Here is a 20,148-nt window from a genome sequence, read left to right as displayed (position 1 = left end):
GGAGGGAGGCAGGGGAGAGAAGGGAGTCGCTGGACATGGGTGGTTGGAGGGGGGGCAGGGGAGAGAAGGGAGTCACTGGGCATGGGTGGCTGGAGGAGGGGGGTAGGGGGAGAGAAGGGAGTCGCTGGACATGGGTGGCTGGAGGGGGGGCAGGGGAGAGGAGGGTCGCTGAACATGGGTGGATGGAGGGCAGGGGGAGAGAAGGGTACCTGGACATGGGTGGATGGAGGGCAGGGCAGGAGGAGAGAAGGGTCGCTGGGTATAGGTGGATGGAGGGCAGGGAAGGGGGAGAGGGAAGAAATGCTGGACATGGATGGAGGGGAGGGAAGAGTGAGGAAGGAGATGAGATGAGGGAAAAGGAAGAGAGGAGAAAAACTGCACATGGATGAAGAAAATAGGCAGAAGCTGGATCCACTGGACAGTCAAGTCTGCGGAGGACCAGAAATGAAGAAGAAAGGAGGAAAGGAAGCCCTGGAAACGGAGTTAAGAGGACAGATAGCAGCAGAATCGGATACTGGGCCAGCATGATCAGAAAAACAAAGTCACCAGACAACAAAGGTAGAAAAAAATCATTTTATTTTCATTATAGTATTTGGAATATGTTCACTTTGAGAATCAGGTGCTCAACATTAAAAGTTTACATTTATTTACTTATTTATGGCATTTTATCACACATTAAACATGAATTAGATTGGAACCTGGGATCATTAAATTTTTTTTCCCTGGAGTATTGCATTGCCCCCTCCCCAGGCTCTCTCCCTGGCTGTAGCCATCTCTGCAATTTTGGGGGGGGGGGGGGGGGGCGCAGAGGGGGACCAGGGAGAGCGCCTGTTGTTAAACATTTACCAGCACACCACTGGGTACAACCCAGTAAGTAGGCCACTTGATATGGAGGATTTTAGGCTCCGCTCATTCTGCCTCGCCTCACCCTATGCTTGGAACAACCTTCCTGAGCCTTTATGTCAAGCCCCCTCCCTGCCCATCTTCAAGTCTTTGCTTAAAACCCACCTCTTCAATGCTGCATTCGGCACCTAACTCTTACCATTCAGTAAATTCAGACTGCCCCAATTTGACCGCCCCTATCGGACTGACCGTTCACTTGTCTCTTAGATTGTAAGCTCTTTGAGCAGGGACCATCCCTCTATGTTAAATTGTACAGCGCTGCGTAACCCTAGTAGCGCTTTAGAAATGTTAAGTAAGTAGTAGTTCTTGGAGAATCAAATATAACCAACTCATTGTGCTGTAAAGCAGTGGTTCATCCCTTTTTTTTCCTGCAATGGTACTGGATTTGTACACCATCACCTTGCTTTACCTCTATGCCAGCATCCTCCCTTCCCCTAGCATCAGCATCTTACTTTCAGCACTCTAAATGGCCTCCAGCCACAAGAAGAATCAGGCAAGCAGAACTCCTTGTCTGTTGCTCCTCCTTTTACAATATAACCAAAAGAAACCAGATTTGTTATATTGCAAAGTATTTATGACTGATTTTATTTTATTTATAACATAAGTTGCTTAGAGTGGTAGTAGATGGCTAAGCAAGTAATTACATTCCAAAGTTGAAATCATATGAGACCCCATATTCTCTCATAAGGCCAAGGCACAGGGTACCTAGTGCGAGGAAGAGAGTCAGACTTTGCCATCAGCACCTGTGACCCACTTTTGTCTTCCCTCAGCAAGCAGTCAAACTTTTATGGAGTATCTAAGGTTCCTGCCGCAGCATACCAGCTAGAAACTTCTGCTATGAAGCACTCATCAACTTCGGCCCCAAGTTCACAATAACCTCATTGATTGCTGACAATCTCAGAGCTTTCTTAACAGTTCCCATTACAGTACAAAGGACATGCCACAACTGTAAATATCTGAAGAAATGGCCAGAATATCATATCCCCTTTTATTATGTTCAAAGGAGTTTAAATTTTTAAATAATATAATTATATGGCAATAATGAGTAACAGCAGATAAAAACTAACATGGTCCATCTAGTCTGCCCAGTGTTGTACTTGCCACTCCATGCAGGTTACATTCATCTATGCCTTTCAGCTTCCATAATTTAAGTACTTTCAAAGCATGTAAATCTGGAAATCAATGATTTCTCTACAACAGTATAAAAAAAATTCACATTCCTTTCCCAGGTATTTATGTACTCTTTCCAGATTATGGATGATAGTTACAAGGGAGAGGTAACAGAGCTATATTCTCTCACATCCACACAAAATAATTAATTAAATTCAGATTGTGGTAACAGTTTTCACTCTAAATTAGTATTACTTTGCTACATTTTGGTGGGTATTTTAGAAACAATAGTCACATTTTAAAAAAAATTTGTTACATTTGTATCCCACATTTTCCCACCTATTTGTAGGCTCAATGTGGCTTACATAGTACCGGAGAGGCCTTTGAAGGCTCCGGTGTGAACAAATACAGGGTGATGTTGTGGTAAGATCAAGTTCATGTGGCACAGCCACATCAGGGAATCGGAGAACGGAAGAGTTGTGTTATGTCCATTACGTGCTTTAGTTTGGTTGTGTTGCAGAGATTAGGCATTTAAGTTGGATCGGTAGGGTATGCCTTTTTAAAAAGGTTGGTTTTTAGTGATTTCCGGAAGTTTAGGTGGTCGTACGTCATTTTCAAGGCTTTTGGTAATGCATTCCACAGTTGTGTGCTTATGTAGGATAAACTAGATGCGTAAGTTGTTTTGTATTTAAGTCCTTTGTAGCTTGGGTAGTGCAGATTTAGATAAGATTGTGTTGTTTCGGATGTATTTCTAATGGGTAAGTCGATCAAGTCTGTCATGTAACTCGGGGCTTCTCCATAGATGATTTTGTGAACCAGGGTGCAGGATTTTGAAGGCGATGAAGATCAGACAAAAGATGGCAAATCAATAGTGTCAAGCACTAAGCATCATGCAATTAGGAGCCACAAACATACTCTGAAATGTCTATATGTAAATGCTAGGAGTCTAAGAAATAAGATGGGAGAGTTGGAATATATTGCACTAAATGAAAAATTGGACTTAATAGGCATTACTGAGACCTAGTGGAAGGAGGATAACCAGTGGGACACTGTCATACCGGGGTACAAAGTATATCGTAGTGATAGGGTGGACTGGACTGGTGGAGGGGTAGCATTGTATATTAACGAGAATCTTGACTCAGATAGATTACAAATTCAGCAGGACACAAATCACACCTTTGAATCATTGTGGGTTCAAATTCCATGTATAAAAGGAAAAAGGACGGTGTACTACCGTCCGCCTCGCCAGGATGAGCAGGTAGACGCAGAAATAATAAAAGAAATCAGAGACGCAAACAAAATGGGCAATACGATAATAATGGGAGACTTCAATTACCCAAATATAGACTGGGTAAATGTAACATTGGGACATGCTAGAGAGGTACAATTCCTTGATGAAATCAAGGACAGCTTTATGGAGCAGCTGGTGCAGGAGCCGACGAGAGAAGGAAAAATTCTAGACTTGGTCCTTAGTGGAGCGCATGATCTAGTGAGGGACATTACGGTACTGAAGCCGCTTGATAACAGTGATCATAATATAATCAGTTTTGATATCAACCGTGAACTATACATAGGAAGTCAAATACGTTAGCGTTTAACTTTAAAAAAGGAGACTATGATAGAATGAGAAGAACGGTAAAAAAAAACCAAAACAAAAACTTAGAGGGGCAATTGAGAGGGTAAAAACTGTACAACAGGCGTGGATGCTGTCCAAAAGTACCATCCTAGAGGCCCAGGCCAAACATATTCCGTGAATTACAAAAGAAAGACAGAAGTCCAAAAGACAGCCAGCGCGGTTGAAAAGTGAGGTGAAGGAAGCTATTAGGGCTAAAAGAAACGCCTTCAGAAAATGGAAGAAGGAACCGTCTGAAAATAACAAGAAGCAACATAAAGGAGAGTCAAAGCAAATGCAAGGTACCGATAAAGAAGGCCCAGAGGGATTACGAAAAAAAGATAGCAGAGGCAAAAATATTTTTCGGTATATTAAAAGCAGGAAGCCGGCAAGAGAATCGGTTGGGCCGCTGAACGACCGAGGGGTAAAAGGGGCAATCAAGGGTGACAAAGACATAGCGGAGAGATTGTATGAATTCTTTGCTACGGTCTTCACCGAGGAAGATTTGGGTGGGATACCGGTGTCGGAAATGGTATTTCAAGCTGACGAGTCAGAGAAACATACTGAATTCACAGTAACCCTGGAGGACGTAATGGGGCAGTTCAGCAACTGAAGAGTAGCAAATCTCCTGGACCGGATGGTATACATCCTAGAGTACTGATAGAACTGAAAAATGAGCTTGCGGAGCTTCTGTTAGTGATATGCAATTTATCCTTAAAATCGGGCGTGGTACCGGAAGATTGGAGGGTGGCCAATGTAACGCCGATTTTTAAAAAAGGTTCCGGGGGAGATCTGGGAAATTATAGACCGGTGAGTGACGTTGGTGCCAGGGAAAATGGTAGAGGCTATTATTAAAAACAAAATTAGAGAGCACATCCAAGGACATGGATTACTGAGACCGAGTCAGCACGGCTTTAGTGTGGGGAAATCTTGCCTGACCAATTTACTTCAATTCTTTGAAGGAGTAAACAAACATGTGGACAAAGGGGAACCGGGTGATACTCTGTATCTGGATTTTCAAAAGGCGTTTGATAAGGTACCTCATGAAAGGCTACAGAGGAAATTGGAGGGTCATGGGATAGGAGGAACTGTCTTATTGTGGATTAAAAACTGGTTGAAGGATAGGAAACAGAGAGTGGGGTTAAATGGGCAGTATTCACAATGGAGAAGGGTAGTTAGTGGGGTTCCTCAGGGGTCTGTGCTAGGACCGCTGCTTTTTAATATATTTATAAATGATTTAGAGATGGGAGTAACCAGCTAGGTAATTAAATTTGCTGATGACACAAAGTTATTCAAAGTTGTTAACTCGCGAGAGGATTGTGAAAAATTACAGAAGGACCTTACGAGACTGGGAGACTGGGCAGCTAAATGGCAGATGACATTTAATGTGAACAAGTGCAAGGTGATGCATGTGGGAAAAAAGAACCCAAATTATAGCTACGTCATGCAAGGTTCAACGTTAGGAGTTACAGACCAAGAAAGGGATCTGGGTGTCATCGTTGATAATACACTGAAACCTTCTGCTCAGTGTGCTGCTGCGGCTAGGAAAGCGAATAGAATGTTGGTTATTATTAGGAAAGGTATGGAGAACAGATGTGAGGATGTTATACTGCACCATTGAGTATTGTGTTCAATTCTGGTCGAACTATATCAAGAAAGATATAGTAGAACTGGAAAAGGTGCAGAGAAGGGCGACAAAAATGATAGCGGGGATGGGACGACTTCCCTATGAAGAAAGACTAAGGAGGCTAGAGCTTTTCAGCTTGGAGAAGAGACGGCTGAGGGGAGACATGATAGAGGTATATAAAATAATGAGTGGAGTGGAACAGGTGGATGTGAAGCGTCTGTTCACACTTTCCAAAAATACTAGGACTAAGGGGCATGCGATGAAACTACAGTGTAGTAAATTTAAAACAAATAGGAGAAAAAGTTTCTTCACCCAACGCATAATTAAACTCTGGAATTCGTTGCCGGAGAACGTAGTGAAGGCGGTTAGCTTGGCAGAGTTTAAAAAGGGGTTGGACAGTTTCCTAAAGGACAAGTCCATAGACCGCTACTAAATGGACTTGGGAAAAATCCACAATTTCGGGAATAACATGTATAAAACGTTTGTACGTTTGGGTAGCTTGCCAGGTGCCTTTGACCTGGAGTGGTCGCTGTTGGGGACAGGATGCTGGGCTCGATGGACCTTTGGTCTTTTCCCAGTATGACATTACTTATGTACTTATGTTAGTTGGACTATGGTCAGGTCCGAGACACTGAAGACACTAAGAACGGGTGTCTTTCCCAGCGATCGTCCGATTGAACTGGGTACAGTACTTAAATTCACTGGGAACCTTTGTGGATACGGAAGGAAAAACTTCCTTGGCTAAATTAAATGAAGCAATGGTGCCTGAAAAAGGGGCAAGGCATTTTTACTGCTCTAATTGCCTCCTGTTCATGTTTGATCTATTCTTACTGTACACCGCCTTGAGTGAATTCCTTCAAAAAGGCGGTAAATAAATCCTAATAAATAAACAAAATGGCAAAAAGGAAGGGGAAAAATCCCAGCCGAAGTAAAGGTGTAAAAACAGCTGAATGACGATGGAAAACAAAGGAAACTTAAAACCGGGCAAAATAAACTAGAAAATAAAGGAAAAGGAGGGAAAAAGGGGGGGGGGGGGGGGGTCCAACAAATGGGAACACAAAAGACAAAAAAAAACTCGTTGAAAAGGCACAAAAAAGCTCTTTGGACTGAGTAAAGTGAGGAGATGGTAAAAAAAAACAAAACAAGCTCTTTGGACTGAGCAAAGTGAGGAGCCGGTAAACAAAACAAAACAAAGCAAAAACACCCTCTCCTCACTGTAGTAGAGAAAGAACTGAGGAGACTGCATTCTCTGGTGGGCAGGAGGGCACTCACACATGCGCGGTGGAACATGTCTTGTGCTCTACAAAGCTCTACTTATGCTAATCTTAAGTCCCGGACTGAGTGACACGGGTCGGCGTCACCCACTTGTGAGTATACATAAGCCTGCATGACCCCAGAGAAATCAAAATACATTTGTACATAAAATATGAGTTCTGTTTATTTTATGCATCTTAAATCAGGACGGCAAAACACATAACCTCCAGTACTCACTGAAACACAGGCTCAGCAGTACAATGATATTTTGTGCTCTACACTCACCTTTAACTTAGGCCTGATGCAGTAAATGTGGTGCCCTCTATCACAGCCATCACACAGCAACATGTTTTCTGCATCACCTTTTTTCCGGCACATCTTGCAGCGTGCATTCAGAATAGACTTAGACCAGATAATGCTACGATCCAAGGTAGAGAGATGAAGGAATACTTGGGACAAACTGCTAGAAGAAAGAAGAGATTCCCTCCAGCGATCCAAAACTGTCTTATGTAAACGTCCAGAGTCACTTGCATCTAAAGGAAAAAAGAACCCCAGAATTACAAAATTAAGACAATAAGTTTGCCAAGACCATTTTTCTATTGGATATGCCACTGTGTTCTCATATATTGATACTGTCCATTACAGAAAGTGTGAAGAAATGAAGGAAGATGATTCTGGACTGATGCAAATTTACTGTAATATTATGATTTAAAAGTCATTTTGACATTCACGGCCAGGAGGGAAAAATTATGTCTTACCTGATAATTTTCTTTCCTTTAGCCATAGCAGATAAGTCCATCTACCAACAGGTGGAGATAGAGTGCAGAATTGAACTCAGTCATATAGGACGGTAAGGCTCCTGGTAATCCAGTATTTCTCATAAAGCAGAAGGAATAGTAAGAGAAGAGAACTTCTCCTTCCCCAGAATACAAACATTAAGAACAATGCGTATATAATCTAACAAACTGTAAATCTGAAATACAACTCAAAACAGAGAAACGGATGTACCAGAAAGAGCGGGATTCTGGACTCATTTGTTATGACTAAAGAAAGAAAATTATCAGGTAAGAATTTTTCCCTTCCATAGCATCAGAGCAGATGAAGCCAGAAACGTATGGGACATAGCAAAGCATTCCTCAATTAGGGCAGAACCCAGAAATACCTTCAGAGATAATTGATGCCCCAAAAGATGCTTCTGATCTGGCTGCAATGTCCAAATGATAATGATAATGGAAAAGGTGTGCAATGAGAACTACATAGCCGATCTGCCCATCTCTTCAAGAGAAAAGGCACGGGTTCCCTTCTTACCTAGTGAATTGTATCTACACTGACTTTCTACAACGCTTCCTCTTCTCCATTCTACCCTGGCTCAGCACTCCATCAAGGTTCAATTTTATCACCTACATTATTCAGTATCTTTCTTGCTCCTTTGCGCTGGCACAGACCCCTGAATACACCATGGAGCTAATCTTCAAAGCACTTAGACATATCAAATATCATAGTAACATATGGTTGTGTGCTTAAGTGCTTTGAAAATGAGCCCCTGTGTATGTTTACGCTGATGACATTTAGGTTCTTTGTACCTTATTTCTTGTTCCTCTCATGATTTCCCTACAATAAACCATTAATGAGCTCAAATTACTAACTGAATCCACAAAACATAACCTTGTCTTACATCCCTCAAAATCCAAGTCTATCCTTTTATCTGACAGAGTTGTGCCAGTTCTTCTCTTTAATACTGCAGTCCTCCGGTTTAACACTATTCGCATTTTGGGTGTCCTCCTAAATTCCAAGCTACCCAAATTTCTCAGGTGGTTTGGATGATCTTTTCAATTCAGTCCTTGATCTTTCTCGCTGCACTTACATTTTGGTCCACTCACTAGTTATCTCTCAGTTAAGACTACTGTAAATCTCTATACAAAGGGTCTAGGGTTAAAGAACTCCACCGCTTACAGATTATTCAGAACACTGCAATTTGGCTTGCCTTCAACATTTGGAAATATGATCATGTTACCTCTTACCTAAAGAATGCTAATTGGTTACCACTTGCTCATCGCATAACCTTTAAAATTCTGATTTCTGAAGAACCCCTTTATTACCTTTCATGTCACCTTATTCCCTATAATCCTACCAGAACCCTCAGGTCAGGTCAGCTTAATATAACCAGCTAGTGATTCTCAGTTATCACAAGATTGTTCATGAACACCTGACAGGTGGACCAAGATAAAAACATAAGAATACCCATACTGGGTCAGACCAATGGTCCATCTAGTTCAGCATCCTGTTTCTAACAGTGGCCAAGCTAGGTCACAAGTAACAGGCAGAAACCCAAATAGTAGCAACATTCCATGCTACCAATCCAAGGGCAAGCAGTGGCTTCCCAATGTCTTTCTCAATAGCAGATTACAGACTTTTCCTCCAGGAACTTGTCCAGACATTTTTAAAGCCCAAATACACTAACTGCTGTTACTATATCCTCCAGCCAAGAGTTTCTGAGTTTAATTATTCGTTGAGTGAAAAAAAAATATATATATTTTGTTACATTTGTACCCCGCGCTTTCCCACTCATGGCAGGCTCAATGCGGCTTACATGGGGCAATGGAGGGTTAAGTGACTTGCCCAGAGTCACAAGGAGCTGCCTGTGCCGGGAATCAAACTCAGTTCCCCAGGACCAAAGTCCACCACCCTAACCACTAGGCCACTCCTCCACTCCCCCTATTTGTTTTGAAAGTATTTCCATGTAACTTCCTTGAGTGTCCCCTAGTCTTTGTACTTTTTGAAAGATAAATGTACAGCAACTCCAACTGTGGCCATGGCTTGTTTCTCCAATATAGCACCCTTCATCACATTTTTTACACTGGATGACATATACTACATTGGAAGATAAGCATGTGAAAAATTCCTTTATGTTGAATATTTTTCCTTTGTGAATGACTGTGGGGTCCTGTGAAGTGTTTTGGCATAGTTTGCAGCTGGATATAATGCAAGGATGTGTGCCATTCTCTTCTTTTTGTGTCTCTGTTGAGAGCTTGTTTCTCACTAGCTTGTGCTTTAAATTGGGTGGCAGTTGGAAGGCCAGCACTGGTGGGGATGGGAATATCTCTTTCAGTAATTCATCCTCCTGGAGTAGTGGCTGCAGACCTCTTATGATTTCCCTCAGTTTTTCCAGCTCTGGGTTGTATGTCACTACAAGGGGGATTCTGTACATGGCTTTCTTTTTCTTGTACTGTAGCAGATTTTCCCTGGGTGTTTTGAGGGAGGAGGCAATATTCTTGGAGATTATTTTGGGGTTATAGCCTGTCTGAAGGTTGCAGTCAGGATTCTGAGGTGCCTACCTCTGTCCCCTGGGTCAGAGGGTGATGAAGAGTGCTATATTGGAGAAACAAGCCAGATGCTTGAGATTTAATTTACATAGACATCATATGAAAAACACCAGTGCCAACTAGGATGTTACCTCTGTGGGACAGCACTTTACAAAACCAGAACACTGTACCACAGGGGCGTATCTGCGTGGGGCCACAGGGGCCTGGGCCCCCGCAGATTTTGCCCCGGACCCCCCTACCGCCGTTAACCCTCCCTCCCTCCCCCGCCAACCGCCGTCACCTACCCCGAGGTCCGCTTCCTCCGGCTTTTTAAAATATTGCTTCAGCTGGCGGGGGACCCCAACCCCCCGGCCAGCCCAGCCGTGATCTTTAACTTTTTCATCCTCGTCGTGCAGCGCGCTGTGAAAGCTGCATGCATCTTTAGATCCAGTTGGATGGCATCTGACGTCGCAGCACGTTGACGCCATCCAACTGGATCTAAAGATGCATGCAGCTTTCACAGCGCGCTGCACGACGAGGATGAAAAACTTAAAGATCGCGGCTGGGCTGGCAGGGGGTTGGGGTCCCCCGCCAGCTGAAGCAATATTTTAAAAAGCCGGAGGAAGCTGACCTCGGGGTAGGTGACAGCGGTAGGCGGGGGAGGGAGTGTTAACGGCGGTAGGGGGAGGGGTTGACAATGGTGGTGGGGGGGCTATAATGTGCCCCCTCACTCTAGCCCCTGCCCCCCCCCTACCGCCGAACCTCAGATACGCCCCTACTGTACCAATGATTTTATAGTGAGAATATTGAAAGGAAACTTTAAAATATAGGAACGCAAGACCTTTGAAGTCAAAATAATTAAATATTTTGACACTCACCAGACAGGACTTAACAAAGATCTGGGGTTTCTAGCCCATTATAAGCCATGAAATTCCACTGCATATCTCTCTGTTCCTCATCCTCTCAGCCCTCCCTGTCTCTCACCTCTTCCTCATCCTTTCTGTCACTGAAATACTTTGATGTTTCACTTATATATGCTGTTACTTATCAAAATTTGCTTATTTCTGATCTGACAAAGAAGGGCTACCTTTGAAAGCTAATAAAAAATGTATTAAGTTAGTCCAATAAAAAAGGTATCTTATTTTCTTTTCTCTGTTTTATTTTATTCTATTTCTATTGATTACCTATGATCTGGAAGAAACACCAGGTCTCAGAGTGTATCGAACCCTAAGGTATTCCAATGTTTGGGAGGGATACAACTGGCTCTTGGAAAAATTGATCACTCAACCTAGGAACAAGGAGATCTACAACTCTGGAGGTGACCCTCAAATTGTCATATGAACATAAGAGTAGCCATACTGGGTCAGACCAATGATCCATCTAGCCAAGTATCCTGTTTTCTAACAGTGGCCAAGCCAGGTCACAAGTACCTGGAAGAAACCCAAATCATGGCAACACTACATACTACAAAAATCCAAGGGCAAGGATTTGCTTCCCACGTCTGCCTCAATAGCAGACCATGGCCTTTTCCTCCAGGAATTTTTCCAACACTTTTTTAAACCCAGATACGCTAACCGCTGTTACCACATCCTCTGGAAACGAGTTCCAGAGCTTAACTATTCGTTGAGTGAAAAAAATATTTCCTTCTATTTTGATGTAACTTCCTTGAGTGTCCCCTAGTCTTTGTATTTTTGGAATGAGTAGCAAATCGACTTACTTCTACTCATTCTACATCACTCAGGATTTTGTAGATCTCAATCATATCTCCCATCATCTGTCTCTTTTCCAAGCTGAAGAGCCCTAACCTCTTTAGCCTTTCCTTATACGAGAGCAGTTGCATCCCCTTTATCATTTTGGTCGCTCTGTTTTGAACCTTTTCTAATTCCGCTATATCTTTTTTATGTTTCAGTCTTTTTTATTGACAGGCAAATAACTCAAAACAACTGCGTTCAGACACACCAATTCGTAGCTATAAGCCAGCACAATTTTGTAAACAAACCTTTCTCAATCACTTTTCCTGTTTTTATCGTGTTAACAGTGGTCCAACAATTGCCTTTTTTCTTCCCCTTCCCTCCCTCCCCCCTTTTTCCCCTTTCCCCTCCCCCCCTCCCTTTTGGGCTTGAACTACCTTCCTCCTAATCCTTCACATCAGCAACAGTTATAGTCTTAACTAATCATCTTGTTGAATCTTATCTCACAAACTGTCTTTACAAGTTCAAAAGATAACTCCGGGCTGCTGGGGTGAGTGTTGACCAAAAGGGAGCCCAGCAGTGTTGGAATTTCTTCCGTGTCCGATTCTAGATTACGATTCCCTTGTCGCTCCAATCTCATTAAGTGCAACATCTTGGTTCTCCACTGCCGTCCCGCGGGCGGTTTGGCTGTAATCCATTCAGTCAAGATAACGTGTTTGGCTATGATGGCAGCTTTAAGTACGAACTCTTTGAGCCCTCTGGGGCTAGGTGCACTTAGCCTAGGCTGACCAAATAATAAACCCACTTCACATGTCCAAGTTGTATTCCATATCCGCGAAACATAAGTTGTGATATCTTTCCAAAATTTCTCCACACTCCGACAACTCCAGAACATGTGTCCAAGCGTCGCTCCATCTGCTCCACATTTCGGGCATGAGCCCCACGGGAATACTCCCATATGAAAAGCTCGTCGAGGGGCTACATAAAGCCGTAGTGCAAATTTATATTGTAGTTCCCAGTGACTCGCTGCTTTGGTTAGCTGTCTGATGGAAAGAATATGCGCTTGCAATTGTAAAGCCTGTAACCTAATCGGCAGTTCTTTATTCCATTGTTCAGCCAGTCCTATATAGTCCAACTCTGCTGCGGTATCTCGAATATGACGATGGTGATAAGTAAGTGGGACTTTTTGTTGCGCCTCCATGGAGAATGCTGACGCCAGTTCTTCCTGGACGTCCTCTGCCAACCATTCCCACGGTAAGGCATCCACATAGTGCTTGAGCTGTCGATAATGAAATTCGTCGTTTGTGGTCAGTCCAAACTCCTTCTGTAGCTCGGAAAACGATTTCATTTTGCCCTCACGACTGAGCACCTGTAGGAGATATGTCACTCCTTTATTTTTCCATCTGTGGAAGACCGCATACATGTTCCCATACATTTCCACAAATGGACCTGAATGGCATTACTCTAGATGAGAATCTATGCAACCGACATATCCAGTTCCATGTGGCCTTGGCTGATGGCATTATCCATGAATATCTTAAAATTTCTGGTATAGGGCCGCCCCCTGCGTGCAGGTAGTCTGTAAAGTGAGTCTCTGGTATTACTTGCAGTTCCAAACTCGTGTTGGAGAACTCTTCTGTTCCACGGAACCAATCGTTAATGTGGCGCATTCCACAAGCGACAGTCATGTGTCGTACGCTCAGTAATCCTAGACCTCCGTATTCCACTGGAGTTATTAAGGTAGACATGGGCAGACGTGCCTTTTTCCCCTGCCAAAGGAATTTCTGTAATATTTTGTTTAATGCCAGTTCATCTTTTCTCTTTAGGTAAAGTGGAATGGTTTGGAACACGTATAGCCATTTGGGTATAATGCTCATGTTATAGAGGGCAATCCGTCCTAAAAGTGATATAGGCAGTGATCTCCACATAACCAACCTCTCTTCTGTCTCTTTTAATAACCTCTTAACGTTCTCTTTATAAAGTATTCCCAGATCCGCTGGTAACTTTATTCCCAAATACGTGATTGGTCTCTGGGTCCACGTTAAACGTTGTGGACCTTCCCAGATTCCCACTGCCTCTGCATGGACTGGGAGAATGTACGATTTGGTGTAGTTTAATCTGAATCCTGAGTATCTCCCAAACCCCTCTATTCTATCCAACACCATTTTCAAAGAGCCTCTGGGGTGGGTCAGAAATAATAAAAGATCATCTGCGTATGCAAATACCTTCAGTTGATGGCCCACTACCTCAATTCCCTGTATTTCTTTATCTTGCATTAAATATCGTAATAGTGGTTCCACCGCCAGCACGAACAACAATGGGGAAAGTGGGCACCCCTGTCTGGTACCCTTCTGTATGGGAAATTCTCTCTCTCTTTGTCCATTTATGATCACGCTGGCCCTGGGATCTGTGTATAATGTTTTTAGTGCTTCAGTAAACCACCCCGTTATGCCCACCATCGTTAGAACCTGGAACAGGTAATCCCAGTTTACATGGTCAAACGCCTTTTCGGCATCTAGACTTATTATCCAGGCTGGGATATCTCTAACTTTGCATGTCGCCATCGCTAGTAATAGTTTCCTCACATTGTGGGTCGCTCTCCGGTTTCTGATAAATCCAACCTGTTCAGGACCAACCATGTGAGGCAGGCATGCCGCCAGGCGGTCTGCCATGATTTTTGCCAACAGTTTTGTTTCTACATTCAGTAGTGATATTGGTCGGTAAGACCCAGGTCTTCCCTGCTTTTGGGATTAATGCTATTAGAGCTGAGTTGGCAAATGCTGGGAAGTGACCTTCTTGAATAACCTCTTCGAAATAGCTTAACAGGTGCTTCAGGGCTCCAGGGGGCAACAACTTATAGCATTCCCCCGAGAGTCCATCAGGTCCCGGAGCCGATCGAAGTTTTTGTGTCTTAATTGCTGTGTGCAGTTCTTTTAGAGTCAAGGGTGCATTTAAATCTTCTATCTGTTGATTTTGTAGTTTTGGGAGTCCAGCTCTCTGAAGGTAACCAGTGAGGCCCTCCCCTTGAGCATCTTCTTGACCTTTATATAGTGTGGCAAAGTATTCTGTGAAAATTTGGGCGATCTGCTTATGATCATTGGTCAGTTTGTCTGCATGATCTCTTAAGGTAGTCACTGTTCTAGGGCCTCCCTGGTTTTTGATTATATTTGCCAGTAAGCATCCTGTTCTATTGCCAAATTTGTGCAGACTAAACTTATAGAACAGCGCAGACCTATTTTCCTTCTCATGTAGTAATGAACTGAGTGTTATTTGTGCTGACTGCAAAGCATCCAGGGTATCTTTTGACGGCTTTCGTGCATGTGCTTTCTGTGCTTTTTTCAGTTTGCTTTCTAGCGTCAAGATTCCCATTAATCTGCGTTTATTGTACTTGCTACTGTAGGCAATATCATCTCCTCTAAGGCCTCCCAAAATAAAATAGGTTGCATTTGTGCATGTGAGATGTTATGCTGTGTGTATTCTTCCCATCTGTCCGCAAAGTACTTTGCAAACTGTAGGTCTGCGTATAAATAAGTTGGAAACCTCCATCCTCTACCTCCAGCCTCATCTGCATATGAGTCTATTTCCACCCACACAAAGGCATGGTCCGATATTTCTTCTGGGCCTATGTCCGCTTTTACCACCTGGGAGAAAATCGTGCGGTCTACCAATATGTAGTCTAGGTGGGATTGTGAGCCATGGGCTCTCGATCTGTGTGTGTATTCCCTATCTAGTGGGTGAAATGTTCTCCACACATCAATTAAGTTAAGTTCCCTGGCAAATGGCGTTATCTCTTTAGCCCGTTTCCCAGAGTGGTGTGGTGAGGCGCTGTTTGAGCAGTCTATCTGGGGGTCAAGTACCAAATTAAAGTCTCCCACTACTATCAGTTTCTCTTTTCCTTCAGTGACACATTTACTTCTCAGTGTCCTTAGGAAGTTCAGTTCATAGTTGTTTGGGCCAAAAAGGGCCACTAACCTGAGTTCCAACCCTGGCATCCACACTTTTAATATAATGTATCTCCCATCTCTCCCGGTAGCCAGCGTTGACGCTCTGTATGCCAGTCCTTTACGGAAAAGTATTGCTATCCCTCCTTTCTTCCCTTGTGCCGGTACCAAAAAAACCTCTCCCACCCACATCCTTTTTTAGCTTTGTATGTTCTATATCGTTAAGGTGGGTCTCCTGAATACACGCTATGTCTGCCCGGTGTCTTTTCAAAGCAGTCAGTATTTTTGCCCGTTTAATTGGGGAACTTATCCCTCCCACATTCCAGGTTATTAGTTTAACTGGCATGTTGCTGACCCTGAAAGTCTTTTATGTGCATTTCCTCGTTTACTTTCCTCTCTTGTCCGTTCCTATCTAGTAAAAATGTGTGAAGGTGTGTTCCTACCCCCCCATCCCCCTCCCTTCCCCGCTCTTTCTCCCTTTTAAACACCCCGGCTCCATCCTCTATTCTAGAAGATGGAATGTGGAGATCACTTACGCCCATGAGTCCATGCCATTCTTTCCTTTTGTAATCATACGCTTGTTGTATGTCTCTCGGCTCCCAGTTAGTTGTCTGCCTCACTCCGCATTGATTAGGCCAGCCTCTCGTACTGCCGCTGTTGCTATAGGTGCTTCCCTGAAGGACTTCCATTGGCCTCAATTGAGATCCTTAATATAGCGGGAAATCTCAAGGAAAATCGTATGTCTTTCTTTGCCAAGGCAGCACACAGCGGGTGAAATTGGCGCCTTTGTTGTTGTACCTCAGTTGAAAAGTCTTGAAAAATTAGGACTCTGTTCCCTTCTTGTTGTAGGGAGTCTCTGCACATTCTGAAGCCTTGCAAGATCTCTATCTTGTGGCGGTAGTTAAAGATTCGAGCCACAACCACTCTCGGGCGCGCTTTGTCGTCCGTTTTCCGCCCCACTCTGTGCGCCCTTTCGATCACTATTGGGCCTATGGTGTCTGTGAGCGCCAACTCCTTTGCAAGCCAGTCTTCGAGCCAACTCGTTAGGTTCTGATCTGGAATCTTCTCTGTCAGTCCAACAATTCTAATGTTGTTCCGTCTGGAACGATTTTCTAACTCTTCCAATTTTTCGTGGCTTTCCTTTAGCTGCTTCTTAAGGCTCACTATTTCAGGGCTGTAACCTCTGCTGTCGTCTTCCAGGGCCGATACTCGGGTCTCAAGGTCTCCCACTCTCGTCCCTAGACCGTCGGACTGTGCGGCCAAGGTCTCTAATTTTTGCTCCCTGCCCATTTCGGGTCCCAGGCCCTTACCACTGCCAGAGTGAGTTGCCGGAGTTGGGCTTCGGCAAATCCCCCAGGTTGCGTCGGGTCGGCCTCCGCCATTTTGGATTGCTCGGGACTTTCCGTTTTTTGCTTTTTCCAGCTTTTCTTTTTTTGTATTTTGTTGCGCTATCGCTCCAGTTGTGTTCCTCAAATATCTGTCCATATGAGGGTTGTGATCCTTGTCAAATTTTAGGTCTGGGTCCGAGAGAATCGTTAATTTCGGGCATGGGTCTCAGAGCTCCGACCATGCGCTGCTACTCAGCTCATGTCTCGCGCGATCTCCCACTATATCTTTTTTTTTTTTTTTTTTTTTTTTTTGAGAAACGATGTCCAGAACGGACACACCATGGAGCAATACAAAGGCATTATAGTGTTTTCAGTCTTATTCACCATCCCTTTCCTAGTAATTCCTAGCATCCTATTTGCTTTTTTGGCCGCTGCCTCACAATGAGCAAATAATCTCAGCTTATTATCTAAGACACACAGATCTTTTTCTTGAGCGCTGAACCCCCAAGGTGGACCCTAGCATCAGGTAACTATGATTCGGATTATTCTTTCCAATGTGCATCACCTTGCATTTGTCCACATTAAATTTCATCTGCCATTTGGATGCCCAGTCTTCCAATTTCCTAAGGTCTTCCTGCAATATTTCACAGTCTGCATGTGTTTTAACAACCTTGAATAGTTCTGTATCATCTTCAAATTCGATCACCTCACTCGCTGTACCGATTTCCATATTATTTATAAATATGCTAAATAGTACCAGTCCCAGTACAGATCCCTGCGGCACTCCGCTACTCACCCTCCTCCATTGAGAGAAATGACCATTTAACCATATCCTCTGTTTTCTGTCCAATAACCAATTCTTAATCCACATCAGAACCTTGCCTCCTATCCCATGACTCTTTAATTTTCTCAGGAGCCTCTCATGAGGAACTTTATCAAAAGCTTTCTGAAAATCTAGACACACTACATCAACCGGCTCACTTTTATCCACATGTTTATTCACACCTTCAAAGAAATTAAGCAGATTGGTGAGGCAAGACTTCCCTCAGCTGAATCCATGCTGGCTATGTCCTCAGCTGAATCCATGCTGGCTCTGTCCCATTAAACCATGTTTGTCTATGTGTTCTGTAATTTTATTCATTATAATAGTTTTCACTATTTTGGCTGGCAGTGACGTCAGGCTTACCAGTCTATAATTTCGTGGATCACCCCTAGAATTAAAAAAAATCGGATTCACATTGGCCACCCTCCAATCTTCAGGTACTATGGACAATTTTAACGACAGATTACATATTACATGTCCTGGAAAGAGGAGGCTCTGATCAGCCAGTCGTCTAGATACAGATGAAACCTGATGCCCTTCTTCTGGAGGAACGCTGCCACTACCACAATGACTTTGGAAAAACTGAAGGGAATGGCTTGAAACTGAAAGTGCTGACCAAGCACCACAAACCTCAAAAAATGCTGGTGGGGTGGTTAAATGGGAAATTAGGCTTCCTTAAAGGTACAGGAAAGTAAGAAATTCCCCAGACTTACTGCCATTATCACTGAGCGTAATGTTTCCATGTGGAAGTGTTTGGCCCACAGAGACTTGTTTACTGCTTGAGGTCAAGAACCAATCGAAAGGAGCCTCTTATCTTGGGTAGCACAAAATAAATGGAAATATAGCCCTGGCCCCTCTTGGGAGAGTACCGGAAGGACCGCCCCCAGAGCCTGCAAGTTCTCCAAAGTGGAAAGCACCACTTTTTGCTTTTGCATGGAGACTAAAAAAAAAAATTAATCTGTAATTGGAGAACAGAACTCTGTCTTTGATGATGTGCAACACCCATTGTCTAACGTGACCCTTGGTCCACTCTTTGAAAAATCTGGAGAGAGAGACTCTGGTGGAGTCCTGTGAAGAGTGGACTGGAACTCCACCATTGTGAGGAGCGAGAAGTCAGTGAGGATCTAGAGGATTGTGCAGAAGATTTCTTGAGTGAAAAGACTGTTTCTGCTGAGAATGTGGTCTCTGAAAAGAAGCAGCCTTCCAGGCCTACTAATGTCCCTCAAATAAAGGCAAGATCGAAAGGAATCCCTAGGCTTGTCCTCAGGTAGCCACTGAACGGAGTCCCCTAAGTCCTTGACCAGTTTCTCCAAATCCTCCCCGAACAATAGCTTCCCTCTAAAAGGAAGTTTGGACAGCCACTGCTTAAAAGTGGCATCTGCTCCCTGGAACCCATGATAAGCAAGTCCTAGCAGAATATAAACGACACATTGAGGCTTGCAGGGATAAAGCAGAGATCTCAAAGGAGAGCGTCAAAAAGACTTCAGTTACCTATCTTGAGGATCCTTGAGCACTATCCCACCTTCCACAGGCAAGGTTGTCTTCTTGGTGACTGCTACCACTAAGGCAGAGGTTTTCAACCCAATCCTCGGGACACACCCAGCCAGTCAGGGTTTTCAGTATATTCCCATTGAATTCAATGGGTATATCCTGAAAACACCAACTGGCTGGGTGTGCCCCGAGGACTGGGTTGAAAATCTTTGCACTAAGGCATCAACCTTAGGGAGCTTGAACCTCTCCAAGTCCTCCTGGGATACCGGATACAAGCAAACCACAGCCCTAGCCACTCAGGCTGGTATCTGGTGTAGCCCACTGGGCAGTATTAAGTTCTTGCATGGTCTCATACTTTGGAAAGGACTTAGGGGGCGTCTTGGTGTTAGTTATCATAGTATTAGCAGAGGAGGAAGGAGAGGAAGAAGAAATATTCAGCACCTCCAGTGCTTTAGTAATGAAGAATGGGAGTTCCTCTCTATGAAACATCCTAAGTGGCATAGGGTCATCTGCCTTATCTACCAGAAATTCCCTTCCTCCCGAACATCAGGCAGCCTAGAATGTATAGAAGTCAAGGAAATGCCACCCTTGGAGGGAACAGGGGAAGGAAGAGAGGCAGGGTGCACACCTCTGAGAAAGAATCCAAGTGTCTTCTTTTAGAAAAAAAACCCTGGGGAAGAAGCAGGTTTGTCCCAGAGTTAGCACTCCTAGGCAGAAAAGCCTTATGCATAACAAAAATTCCAGGAGAAAGTGGTATATGGGACTCAGAAGTAGACACGGCAGAAGCAGCAGCCTGAGCCCCCAAAGCCACAACCGAATGACCCACATGCTCACGAATCTGTGGGGAAGAATATGAGAGGATGTCAGAGCTGGCCACCAGCGCCTCAGAGAGAGCGGGATCAGAAACAAGTGCCTGTGAGGAAGGTGACATGCTGCTTGGCGTGCAGGAACCTGAAGTCTTCACCACTGAAACTGTTGAATCAAACACCTCCGACTATGTTAGACATATTGCCGACAATGCTCTCAGCATCCCACAGTGGGAGCAGCATTTAACAGTCTCAGCAGC

General features: G+C 43.9%; 1 protein-coding gene across 1 annotated transcript in view; it reads right to left on the bottom strand.

The window, feature by feature from the left end:
* BAZ1A (bromodomain adjacent to zinc finger domain 1A) overlaps positions 1 to 20,148 on the bottom strand; it is a 763,171-nt gene that overhangs the window by 106,258 nt on the left and 636,765 nt on the right. The window contains 1 exon segment of the mRNA XM_030214053.1: positions 6,792 to 7,039. Within this exon segment, the coding sequence (XP_030069913.1) occupies positions 6,792 to 7,039 (248 nt within the window).

Source organism: Microcaecilia unicolor, chromosome 9 (genome assembly GCF_901765095.1).
Source record: "Microcaecilia unicolor chromosome 9, aMicUni1.1, whole genome shotgun sequence".
Lineage (NCBI taxonomy): Eukaryota > Metazoa > Chordata > Amphibia > Gymnophiona > Siphonopidae > Microcaecilia > Microcaecilia unicolor.
Note: the sequence above shows the minus strand (reverse complement) of the source record. Positions and strands in the feature narration are given on the sequence as shown.